Raw genomic sequence first — 12,395 nt, forward strand, 5'->3', positions numbered from 1 at the left:
ACAGAGCCCTGACCTCAACCCCATCCAACACCTTTGGGATGAACTAGAATGGAGATTGTGAGCCAGGCCCTCTCGTCCAACATCAGTGTCTGACCTCACAAATGCTCTTCTGGATGAATGGGCAAAAATTCCCACAGACACTCTCCAATATCTTGTAGAAGCTTCCCAGAAGAGTGGAAGCTGTTATAGCTGCAAAGGGGGAACCAACTCCATATAATAAGTTAATGTATCCTCTACAGAGAACACACTTCTGCACCTGTAGTGCACAAATTATTGTTCATTTGCTAAATTTAATAAACCGGAGACAAAACGTAAAATGTAGCTTGTGTTTTGCCTAAAACGTACAGAAAAATGCTTTAATTTAATGCTACATTTCTCTGTCTCCGGTTATGGTTTTCTTCACTTATTTTCCCTCAAAATCAAGATATGTAATTTGACAGGTATTGAAAGTTTTGCATACAACTGACATATGAGATAAACTCTAGATGAAAACCTGAATAAATGAGTGGAGAAACATAAGTGGAGATGCTTCCAGACAGACGTACATAATCACCTTTGTTATACAGTTAAGCAATTAACAAAACCTGAACAGGCCTAGATGACCTGAGATGTGATGTGGTCAGATGACTCACCCTCACCATCCCAATAAAAGTTGTCTTCCCGGTCAAAACCTGAGGATGGTATGTACTGCAGAAGTAAAAGGCATAGCAATGTAAAGTGTAAAAAGTTGGGGGGCGGGTGGGGTTCGACATTCCCATACCCACATATGCACAGTAGACATGTTAGTTTGTTAAATTATATAAAAAAAAATCTTTATTGCCATTTTCACTATAGATTATACACTTAAACTCAATAGCAACAGTTGAACACTACTGAATGAAATACAAAACAATGCATCAGAATCGCCAACATTCTGCTAACAAGTGCAAGATGTTGGAATATTATTAAACAAAAAAATGTAATTAATAAAACAGGGTTTAGTAATGCAAACTATTTACAAAATAACATTACGTACTTCATGCCATGCTCCTTAATTAATTAAAGAACAAAATCGATCCTTCAAGTTTTACAAGCGCTTCTGAGATGGAAAAAGTAAAAATGACGAACAGTGGATGGGTGGAGACCCACAGAGAGAGAGAGAGAGAGAGACATTTTTTCTAAAACGTCTATTAAATAAAGAAAAAGAAAAAAAACAAACAAACAAAAAAACCCAAAAAAACAAACAAACAAAAAAGTTTGGACAGCTCCAGTTACACATATTACGGCACTCTGCACAAAGAAACCGTCCACTGCAAATCCTAAACATGACACGAAAAAGCCTGGAGTGGTTAGCAACTGTGAGTATATACAAAAAAACCCCAAACATTTGTGCACAATACTAAACAAACAAAAATGTAGTTCACTTCATATTATACAATGAGACAAACTTGTGGTTTCTTTTTTTTCCTATTCATATTTTCTTAATCTATACATAAGTTTGACCTGAAAAACGTCCGAGCTGAGAGCAGAAGGTGAGAAAACTAGCGTGAAGTAGCAGGAGTTAGCGGTCTAGCTAGCTGCAGCTCACTAGACAGGGGTTAGGGGTGTGAAGCTCTTTATTTTTTTATTTTATTTTATTTATTTTTTTTTTTTTACTGGCGGTTGCTCTTGATGCGCTCCAGCCTCTTCTTGAGGTCGTCGAGGTTGGCGGCGGGCGAGGAGGCGCGGCCAGGGCTGTGTGAGCGCGAGTCCTGCTGGAAGTGAGACTCGCGAGACTCCTTCAGCTGAGAGAGCTTGCTGTGGAGCATGTCTGTGGAGGAGGCCAGCGGCGGCTTGGACAGAGAGGAGAAAGGAGGACGCTCATCGTCCTGCTGCTGCTGCTGCTGCTGCAAGTGATAAACAACACAACAACGTAAACTGAGGAATGTTAAACTGAAGAACTTGAGCCCCATAAAGACGCTCAGTGGTGTTCATGTCCATAAGGGGAGAAGAGACAACTGGAGAGTGAAGCGCTTCCTTTACTTTATTTATTATATTTATTTTTATTTTATGCAATTATTTATATGGGGAGTCTGACAGACATACACGTCTTGTAGTTTGGCTCTATAATAATAATAATAATAATAATTAACAACAACAACAACAACAACAACAACAACAACACTGAATTATTACAATTAGACTGTGTAAGTGTACAATAAGAAATAAATAATAAATTATATAAATATTTAATTTCATCACAAATGGACTTTGCATTTAGAATCACTCCAGCTGGTTTCCTGATACATTTAATCTGCAATGAGAAACTGTCAAACACTAAAAAGGTCACGAAGCTGAAGTCAGTTTCTTGTTCGAATTTTCCCGTTCCACCTTAAATGGTGTCTGCTGCACCATTAAAGGTGGAACAGGGAAAATTTAAAACAAGAAGCTGGTGAATGAGAAGCTGACTCCAGGTGATGTAATCATAAAGTCAGAAGAGGTTTTCAATGTAGGGGAAGTCAGTACATTTTAAAATTGCAGGAAAACTAGAAATTAGTCTTAAATGATATGAATCTTGCTTAATATGAGCAGGAGCATGAACTAAAAGTAACAGAAAGATCTATTTTGATTTCAGGCTGATGTAAAGGAGTGTCGCTAGAGATGAATATATAAAACCAAATCTATACAATTTCATCTTGCAAAGTTTTCCTTTAACTCAATATCAAGATCAATAAAAGCAGGAAAACTGTAAATGGTCTTTGAGCAGGACAGAAAAGTGATGTGATAAAAAGCTTCAAATGGTGCAGGAGACAAACCTTAGCATTCTCCAGTCCATGACGCTGCCGGAGGATCTTCAGTCGCTCGTAATAAACGGCAGGTTTCAAATCCTCCCCGTTACTGTTAACCGACATGGAGCTGTGGCTGGGGGTGTAGGACTCTGTGCTGTGCTGCGGAATAACTGGGAGAGGAGAGAGCAGAGTTATTACTACTGTTAGTCCTTCTTCTGCTTTTTACTATCATCATCATCATCATCATCATCATCATCATTTCTATACTACGCACAGTTCAATCACCTTAACAGGACTGAGAAAAAGCTTCAGCTGGTTCTTCTCTACACACTTTTTAGCAAGATTTTAACCCTGATTTGCCCAAAGCTTCACAATCTGAAGACTCAAGCAGAAGCAACTGACAGCTGATCTTGTGGTGTGGGAGGGGAAACGAGTCAATCTTTAGCCTTTCAATAAAGCTCTGGAGTGATGAGAGGCCTTCCGATATTTTTAAATGTTTGATTTTTATGAATCTAAATGTCCACTAGAGTTCTGTAGTGCGAGATGGTCAGCAATGTAACTGAACAAGTGATTCAGACAACTGCCAATGAGAGCTGTGAGAGAGAAAAAAGGTGAAGGGATGTGTATACATTGCCTTACTGTGTGCAAAGAGTGAAATTCTGTAAAAGGCCCAGTCCCATTTCACCCCTTGCCCCTACCATTTAGCCCTACCCCTCTGTTTCGCACATTCACGCCTAGGGATTTTTGTTGAGATAGAGGGGTATGGTGGAGTGTTAGGGCTACATGGCCGTCCAAACAGAGGTTTTCCAGAGGCACACTCCAAACGGAGTGTGCAAAAGAAAAAAAGAAAAACCAGCAAGACGGCTGCACAAGAGACCAAAGAAACCCACAAATATAAATACTTTCTCCATTAAAAGTAACAATAACCACTGTAGTATCTTGGTTTGATGTCGTTTCAATGTATTATGGTGCTTTCCTTCATAACAAGCATTAAAATTAAAAATCACTAGTAGTAGCTGATGTTTCGGTAGCTAGCTAGCTAATTTCCATTTACTATTGAAGGTGGAACGGGAAATTCAAAAAAAGAAACTGGCATATGATGCCCTAAATGTAACTAAAGCCCAGCAGTGAGGAGCTGAACTTTACCCTCCTCTGCTATCACTGCAGACTGGCAGGGTCGTCTACAGAGCAGCGCTAGTAGCTGTTAATGAAGTGATGCTCTTTTACTTAAGGGTTGTCCAGTTTTATAGAAGAAGATTTCTACCACTACCCCTTGGAACAGAGGAGACACTTGGAAAAGGGGTAGGGGTAAAAATAAGAAATGGGATTGGGCCATTTTTTAGGTGTGTGATGTTCTCTGTCACGTGCCGTACGCCCAGCTTTATTCAAGGAAAGTGAAGATGAGGGATGTGTACCTGTAGAAGGCTGGATGCGGCTCTTCCCCTCTCGCTCGGACTCGATCATGCGCAGACCGCGCTCCACGTAACTCTGAAAAAACTGAGACGTGTTCTTCAAGAACGGCTCCAGGTCTGCATCCGAATATTTCTGCTTATACTCGTACAGCTCCGTCAGCCCCTGAGAGACGCAAGAACATTATTTAGTACATTTATCTAATAGTAATAAAGCAGAACACTTTTAAAGACTGTATCAGTTTACTAGCGAGTTTAATTACATGTTCAGATCTATGACTCACCTCTTTAGTATTTTCCTTTGAGCCGATCTTTTTGAAGATCTCTGAAAGGATGTCACTCACTTTCGCTTTGATCACTTTATCGTCCTGTTGGCATTGAAAGGAAAAGTATAAGCTGTAACATCATAAACTGTACACTGATTTTTCCCTGTAGAGTACATTACAGTAGTCTAGCTAAAGCACTGCAGAGTGAATATATGGCGTGACCTACTGATCGTAAAGCTCCTTTCTCTGTGTTTTGATCAGACTTGAGGCCGGAGAGGTTTCCAGAATGTTTGACCACCCGCCTCAGGTGGGCCTCCAGTTCGGATTCATTCCGGTTCTCAATCATGGATAAGTGGTCCAGTATCTGTGTGCAGCCAAGACCACAATAAACATCATTTCTTAAATAATCAATTGCAGTATGTAACATTTATGTAGTCAAATTTGCTGTATGCAAATTAGTTATTAAAGAGCCAGGGAGGCACACTGTGGCTTCTATGCAAATGTGGACGATGGTCTTCCTCAATTACAGTAAATGCTCAAAGCAGTCTGCTCTCCTGAACAGCAGCAATAATATTACTGAATTTAAATACTGCACTGTGAAAAATGGCTTGTCAGATTAAAAATTACTTCATGTGGCAACAAGCAACTGAAATAGTTTTATTCAATTAAAAAAATTACATTGATTAAAAGAACTGTTCAAAGTATTTAAGTTGAATAAAACTAGTTAATTTACTTGTTACCACAAAGTAATTCTTTTAGGTTGAACTGATGAGCCATTTTTTACAGTGTGGGGGCCACAGAGTTTTACAGTTTTGAACAACATACTGAAAAATTAAAAAAAAGAAAAAAAAATCAATAAAACAAAACAAGTAAAATGAGCTCTTGTCTTTGGTCTCTATGATGTACCTTGGCTCCAGTGAGCTTGCAGAGGGTATGCAGCAGGGTCTTCAGTGTGCGGTGGGGCACATCACTCTTCAGCTGCTTCAGTTTCTCTTTAGGAAACACCTTCATGAAATTATGGACGTCCAAGAGGATTCGGTCCAGGTTAATACTGTTGATGGTTTCTGGGAGGAAACGGATCATTCGCCACAGACACTGCAGAGACAGAGGGGAACATGTTTGGTTCCACATAAAAGGTGTGCCTGCAGAGAGTATGTAGCACGGTCAAGCATCCAGTTTAATCAAAAGAATCTAAATATATATGTGCAAAGGATTCAGCAGAGCTATAGAGAAGCACTGTCTCTTCCTAACAGCCATACTCTCTATGGTTGCTGAGATAGAGCCATATGTTACAAGCTGTTTGGGCTTCACCTTTCAAAGCCCTGCAAGTTTGTGTCTTGACAACACCCAGGCATATATTCGTAAAGTTTCTCAGCACAGGGGTGCAGATCTAGAAACAGATTCTGCTCCAATTTGCGACGACGTTACTAACAGGAACAGCTCCGACATCCACGCTCCCTACTCTAAGAAGCTCTGTAGTAGTGGTTATAGCCTCTGCCTTCTACACTGTAGACTGGCATTCAATCCCCGCCTGGGTAAGCACCCTACACTATACCAATAAGAGTCCTTGGGCAAGACTCCTAACACTACCTTCGCCTATTTGTGTAAACTGATCAGTCCCGATCAAAAGCTGCCTTATATACAGAGCTGTGGCCTGGGGTTTATGTTTTATCCCCACATTTAACATCAGTGGTTTAAATAACACTTAAAATAGTGTTATACCACCCTGGTGTTGGGCAGCACGGGTGTATCTGTTAACTTGTACTTTGCTAACTAGCTACATATCTTCATAAATCAGCGGCACAAATCATATGGTATTCACATCTAACTTTGCAGTACTCTGACATTTTATCTTCAATTTTTTTACTGAAAGGTTGAAAAGATCCACAAGTTTCTCCTCATCCATTTTGAGACGGAATAGCAGAGTGACAACACAAAAAAAAACGGGCCATCTGTCAAAAACGGCATGACGCATTACACCGTATCGCATTCTACACTCACAACAGTTCAAAATGACCTGGAGATGCTATTGACTACCAAGTGTAAATGCATGTTGGTTAAAATCAACAACAAAAAAACAATACAATCCAGATACAAATCACAAGTAAAACATCAAGAGCGTGACTTATTTACCTTCATGACGAGTTCAGAGAACATGGGTGATCCTGCAGTGGTGATGAGGCTGTCCTGCAGCAGCACCAGAAGAGCACTGCGAGACAACACAAACGACAGCGTCAGCCTTCAAAGCCAAAAACTCTGTTTACATTAGCAATACACATGTCCAAGGCAGGGGTGTCCAATCAATCCGGTGTGGCTGCGAGTTTTCACTCCAAACACGCTGGAGCACATCTGACTCCACTTGTTTAATCAGTTGGTTTTAGTCTTCAACCATTTCATTGGGTGATCTCCTGCTTTGTTGGAGTGGAAACCTGCAGCCACACTGGCCCTTTGTGGATAAGACTGGACACCCCTGATCTACGGCTTTGTTCACCCTGCAGGGCAGCTTGGATTTGTTTATAGTATCTGAGTTTTAGACCAAGAGCTGAGATTCAAAAGTTACCAGTGACCAAATTTTCTCTGTATGGTCAGACTGTAGTCACATTTGCTCATGTCCACACTGGTTGCCATGGTAACGACACACGTGTGCATACGCTGACCAGGTATGAGCTAAACTTGGCAGACCTAATGAATGATAACTAGCTAAGGGAGCAATCACATTATATTCCAAAACTGCGTCTCACTTCTTATTAATTACGTAAGGAAAGTGACATGTATAGGCTGTAACAGTAATATTCAGAGACAGGTTTTCAAATTGTGTAATGAAGCAACAACTGTGAGCTACAAAGTATAAAATATGTTGCCTAAATGGCTGTTGAAAGCTTGTACTCTCCGTATTTAAGCTGTACTGTGTGAATATGCACCACCAACTATCTTGTTGCACATTCTTGATGTCATGAACCGCCACAAACCGAACGACCAAAAAAACTCCCGAAATCCGATTGTTCAAACTTCAAATTGTAACACATCAAGAAATCAGTTTGGAAACCACCTATTAACATGACATGAATCCGACTGGAAAAACGTACAAAATCTGACCAGCTCAATATGCTGAAAAATAAGATCTGAGCTGCCTGAGCGAGTGACGTCTAAGATCAGGCTTCCTGCAAATCAGATCCTAATAAACCAAATGGAGAAGAGATGATGGTTAACATGCTGACCAGGGATGCTAGTTAAACATTACAGTGAGAACGTTTCAGATGTGTTGGATGGTTTGGTATGGGTTTCAGCTGGCTGACCTGAGGATGTTGGTCTGATCGGATTTCTCCAGCACGCGCACCACTAGCAGGTTAACGGAACGGATGAGCTGCTGGCCGTCTTCAATGTCCTCCACTCTCGAGTCCAGCATCAGAGTGATCAAACCATGCATCAGGTCCTTCAGCACGCCCATAGACGCCTCACGCGCTAGACTCTCCATTGAAAACAACTTAGGAGAGAAATAGAGAGACACAGACACAGCTAGAATGACTAAGCATACTATATATACATACTATGTAATATACTAGAGAACAAATAAAACAAAAAATAAATGTGACAACTTTTGTACAAGCAGCATTTACTTTTTTCCTGTTAAATTCAGTAAATAAACAGTAACTGTGCATTAAAAGTCTGTTCCTGTTAGCCAATTTTCACTTAGGGGGGAGAAAAAAAAACAAACAAACAAAAAAAAAACAACAACAAAACGCCATTTGACCAGTCCGATGAAACCAGCTGCACAGAACTGAGCACACATGGACATGTGGATTGCCAATTAAAATGCAACTTGACAAAATTCTCTCCGTTTGTGGCCAGTTTAGCTTACTACAGATACTGGACACATGCATATATCATGTGTCTGAGGCTGAGACTAATGAAACCCCTACCGAGAGCATGTTGCCGATGATGCAGCTGTAGAGTTTGAAGATGTCCTTCTTGTCCAGCCGGTCATCAGCCATGTGTGTATTGTAGATGAGTCTGAGCTGCATGAAGGTGGCGATGAGGAACTGGTCGATGTGGCCTGACATGGCCTCTGCTTTGTCCTCCTGCCGTAGCACCTCGTCAATCTGCAGAGACAAAACAATCGGGGTGAGAGTCTTTGTTTCTCCTCAGAGTTGACTTCTATGTGACTTTTATGACACCGAGCTAAAGGGTTGGGAAATACAGTTCTACAATAACACCTCCATACAGCACCTGAGCTTTTGAATGGATTACATGCTTTTCAATTTGTAGGTAAAGTGTATTTTATAAACTGCATGGCTAATGAAGCATGGGAAATGTAGTTTAGTGTAGTACAAAAAGGACTGATATTCACAAAGCAGCACACATCACATCAGATCATTCAGACGTCGTATCCTTACCTGTGCTAAAGCCTGGATACTGGTGTTGATGTCCCCGCTGGCCACCTGTGAGATGACAAAGTTGATAGTGGAGGCTGTGCTGTTGTGAAGGTCGTCAAAATGAGGAGAGACAGAGCGAATCCTGTACAAGAGGAGAACACAAACATTTTAATAAAACAGGACGTTACTCTTAAAAGGTCTTAAAATTAGGAAGTGGTAATCGTTGTCCATTAAAAGAATATAAGCCACAGCAAACCAACCTCAATCTAGTACAGTCAAACTTATAATGAACCAGTCTATATCTTTTGCAGTTAAAGTTCAGCAGATGTTTGTTTCCTTCTGCCCTGCGATGGACTGGCGAGCTGTCCAGGGAGTTTCCTGCCTTTCGCCCTATGAAGGCTAAGATGGGCTCCAGCACCCCCGTGACCCAGAAGGATAAGGGGGTTAGAAGAAGGATGGATGAATGGATGGAAGTTTGTTTCCTTAGTTTTGCACTGCAACTATGAGGCTAATGCTGCTAACATGCTTATGGCAGTCATCATGGTAGCTGCATGCCTAAATTATCACATTTGCATCAAACTTAATTATGTGGTTTCTGAAAAGCAGTATTAGCAGCAATCAAACAAAGTACAAAACTTTTCATTTTTTCCTTTTTCTACCTCGGCTCGACTACATTTGAGGCAAAGGAAAACTTGTGTCAGCTCTGCTATTTTTGCCAAACTACTGCTTTGAGCAATACTAATTTATTTCAAAGACTGCTGTGGGCTTCAGCGCAGAGCTTCTCGTCCAGCGTGCGGTAGCCCTTGGCAGGCCGCAGTAGTCTATGCTTCCTTATTTGGAGAAAAAAACCTCTGATCAAAACATAAGATGCTGGATGCACACTGCTCTCTACAGAGTTCAGACATCTTAGGGCTCTTAAAAGAATGTAGACAAGCACATCTGCACATCGAAAACCCTAATTTACATTTAAATTTTTTAGTTGTGAAGCACCACCGCATATTTTCGAACTGCCACTAACGCAATGCCAGTTCTGTTACGTCAGCTGACAGACGCCTGCATTGGCTAGCATAGCGCTGAATAGTGGAGACAGACGGGTGGGAACCATCTTACCCACCCAGAGAGAGTGAGGCCAACTGAGCTCTCTTGGACTCCCAACCACAGATGGCTGCAGCATCACCACAGATTGAACTAGTGATTGTGCCATTCGGGAGCCCCCCACATGACGATTTTTTTAAACTCTCAAGACTATTCAAATATCTGTATAATTGGACTCATCTGCACTTGGTATACATTCAAGTCAAGTCAAGTCAAGTCTTCATTGTAATTCCTCAATGTAACTTGTACACATTGGCCTTATGGTGCAACACAACAGCACATTACACAAGACTATATAAAGTGCAAACACACAACAGTGTGAAACATTCAGAGCTTCTTTAGACAAAATTCTACTAAACAAGTTTGTAAGCCTATGTTACGGTGGGTTTTCGTACTTGGGTTCAGGGATGGTGACGGGCTCCAGCAGCTCGTCCAGTTTGTGCTGAACAAGGTCGGGGAACTCGCTGACCCGCGTGTGGTCATTTTCAATCATGTCCAGGTCCAGCTGAAACTCCTTCGGGATGGAGGGGGCTGTGTGCTCGGAGTGAGCGTTCTGAGACCGTGCTTGGCTGATGAAGAGGAGGGACAAAATGAGAAAACTTTACTTTCACACAAGCTACAGCTTCAGAATATAAACAGCTTTGAACAAACAGTGAACACACAGGGAAGAGGGAGATGAGCGGGACAATAAACACCTGAAGGCCCTTGTACACTTTTCCAACGGTATCCACTGATTCCAAACAATGGGTTTCCACACATCTTTAGGTTGTTACGTCCTGTTTAGTCCATTTGGAGGTTTAGACTGTCACATTATGCAGTCAGCAGCTTAAAAGCTAGTATTACATTTGATAAGGAACGTTGGATTGAAGTGCAAAGAACTTTTGGCGTAGCGCTTAGCGGGGAATACTAGCAACAAACGGACTGTGAACATCTGCAATGGTGTCAGCAGCTGAAATGACAAGGATTTTTCTAGTTCAGTCTAAAGTTTGTGCCTCTGCTATTTGTCTAAGTCTCTCCGGGTTGGTGCGTGCCTCGTGAACAGAAACCTACAGCGATCCGGCAGTACTTACATCCTATACGTGCGATACATTATTCTGTCCAGGGAGAGCAGCGAGAGAGAAAAGGAATCATAAAGGAGAAGAGAGAGAGACAGGCTCAGGTTTAAGAGACACGACATGCAATGAAACAAGAGGACAGAATGAGACCTGGAGGGTTCGCTACACTCATTTAAATTTGAATGTAAACTCTAGCTTCACAGTACAGCACCCAGGAAAAAGAGCACCTCAGTACATGCTTCAGAAAAGACAGTATGTAAAGTACAGTCATATTCAAAAGTTTGAACACCCCTGGGCAAATCACATGCTTTGTTTATTTGTTTTATATACATTTTTATTTTTACTCAATTTTCTCCCCAGTTTGGTCCATCCAGCTCCACCCACTAGCAAGGTCTGGGATGGCAAAGGCTAGCACATGTATCATCTGAGACATATGAAGCCAGCAACTGCATCTTTCCAAACTGTAGTTAATGCAATGTCACTGGACAGTTTCACATCCTTGCAGGAGAATGCCACCTGCCAATTCTGTAACATTAGCACACAGATGCCAACATCACGCTGACATATGGGAGGAGAGGGATGACCTTTCTAACCACTCAGAGAGAGAGAGAGACAGGACAATAATGGCCTTTTGGACTCCCAGCCACAAATGTGGCTTTTGTGGATTTTCTATGTAAAAATAGGTTAACGCATCCTCTACAGAAAACAAACAAATCATTCACTTTTCAGCAACTTTTTGTGTAAAATATCTATTTCTAATTTCTAACATATAGGAAAAAAATGTTAAATTCAGCAAAAATATAGTAACTACACACTAAAATGTGCAGAAGTGCGTATTTTCACCTCAAAATCAAAAAATCAACAAAACACGTCATCTAAGCAAACTTTTGCATACAACTGTATGTGAAGATACATCAATAAGGCACAAGAGGGGCATTAATTTCATGATTTATCAGTTCTTATTATCCACTGACAAAAAGAGGACAAGCAGATTCAATCTAGTTGATTATCCATCTCAGCAGTGATCTTTTAGTCCCCATCTCAAAATATGAACTGTACTATAGGTTAAATAAGAGCTGTTGACTAAGATCATCTTTCTTTTCAGAATTGCTCATGTTACTTTGAAAGCGATGGAACATACTTGAGTTTGTTGGGCACTTCCTCCTGTGCGGGCTTGCGGAGGAAGGTACCGTTGGGATTGGTTGGGTGCTCTCTTGGTGCCCTCTCCTGTTTGGCTGAGACGGCAGGCGTCTTTTTAGCTGAGCGCTTGATTCTCTCCTCCAACATGCTCATGTCCTTCTCTGACAGCTGGGGAAAATGACCAAGAAAGATTGGCTTAAAATAGCAGCAGTAGCTAAACGACAGTTTTTTTTCTGACTCTCACCATCAACTGTGGGAGTAATTAGAGTTAGACATGCAAAAATATTGCATATTCAAATACAAAACATGC

The 12,395-nt window shown here is 41.2% G+C and overlaps 1 protein-coding gene across 5 annotated transcripts in view; it reads right to left on the minus strand.

Moving 5' to 3' along the window:
- Window positions 1-804: 804 nt before the first annotated feature.
- The window catches only part of ckap5 (cytoskeleton associated protein 5), a 44,284-nt gene continuing 32,693 nt past the window's right edge, over window positions 805-12,395 (minus strand). For 3 of the 5 annotated variants that reach the window (XM_036568072.1, XM_036568069.1, XM_036568070.1), the window contains exons 33-45: window positions 12,087-12,253; window positions 10,961-10,984; window positions 10,286-10,459; window positions 8,817-8,937; window positions 8,343-8,522; window positions 7,719-7,906; window positions 6,556-6,631; window positions 5,329-5,517; window positions 4,649-4,786; window positions 4,441-4,524; window positions 4,163-4,322; window positions 2,775-2,917; window positions 1,632-1,865 (exon numbers count right to left, since the gene is read on the minus strand). In XM_036568072.1, coding sequence (XP_036423965.1) covers window positions 1,632-1,865; window positions 2,775-2,917; window positions 4,163-4,322; window positions 4,441-4,524; window positions 4,649-4,786; window positions 5,329-5,517; window positions 6,556-6,631; window positions 7,719-7,906; window positions 8,343-8,522; window positions 8,817-8,937; window positions 10,286-10,459; window positions 10,961-10,984; window positions 12,087-12,253 — 1,878 coding nt within the window. Of the gene's footprint in view, window positions 1,866-2,774; window positions 2,918-4,162; window positions 4,323-4,440; window positions 4,525-4,648; window positions 4,787-5,328; window positions 5,518-6,555; window positions 6,632-7,718; window positions 7,907-8,342; window positions 8,523-8,816; window positions 8,938-10,285; window positions 10,460-10,960; window positions 10,985-12,086; window positions 12,254-12,395 lie in introns of all 5 variants that reach the window. The other 2 variants (XM_036568071.1, XM_036568073.1) reach the window with 2 other exon arrangements.

This window comes from Colossoma macropomum, unplaced genomic scaffold (genome assembly GCF_904425465.1).
Source record: "Colossoma macropomum unplaced genomic scaffold, Colossoma_macropomum, whole genome shotgun sequence".
In the NCBI taxonomy this organism is placed as follows: domain Eukaryota; kingdom Metazoa; phylum Chordata; class Actinopteri; order Characiformes; family Serrasalmidae; genus Colossoma; species Colossoma macropomum.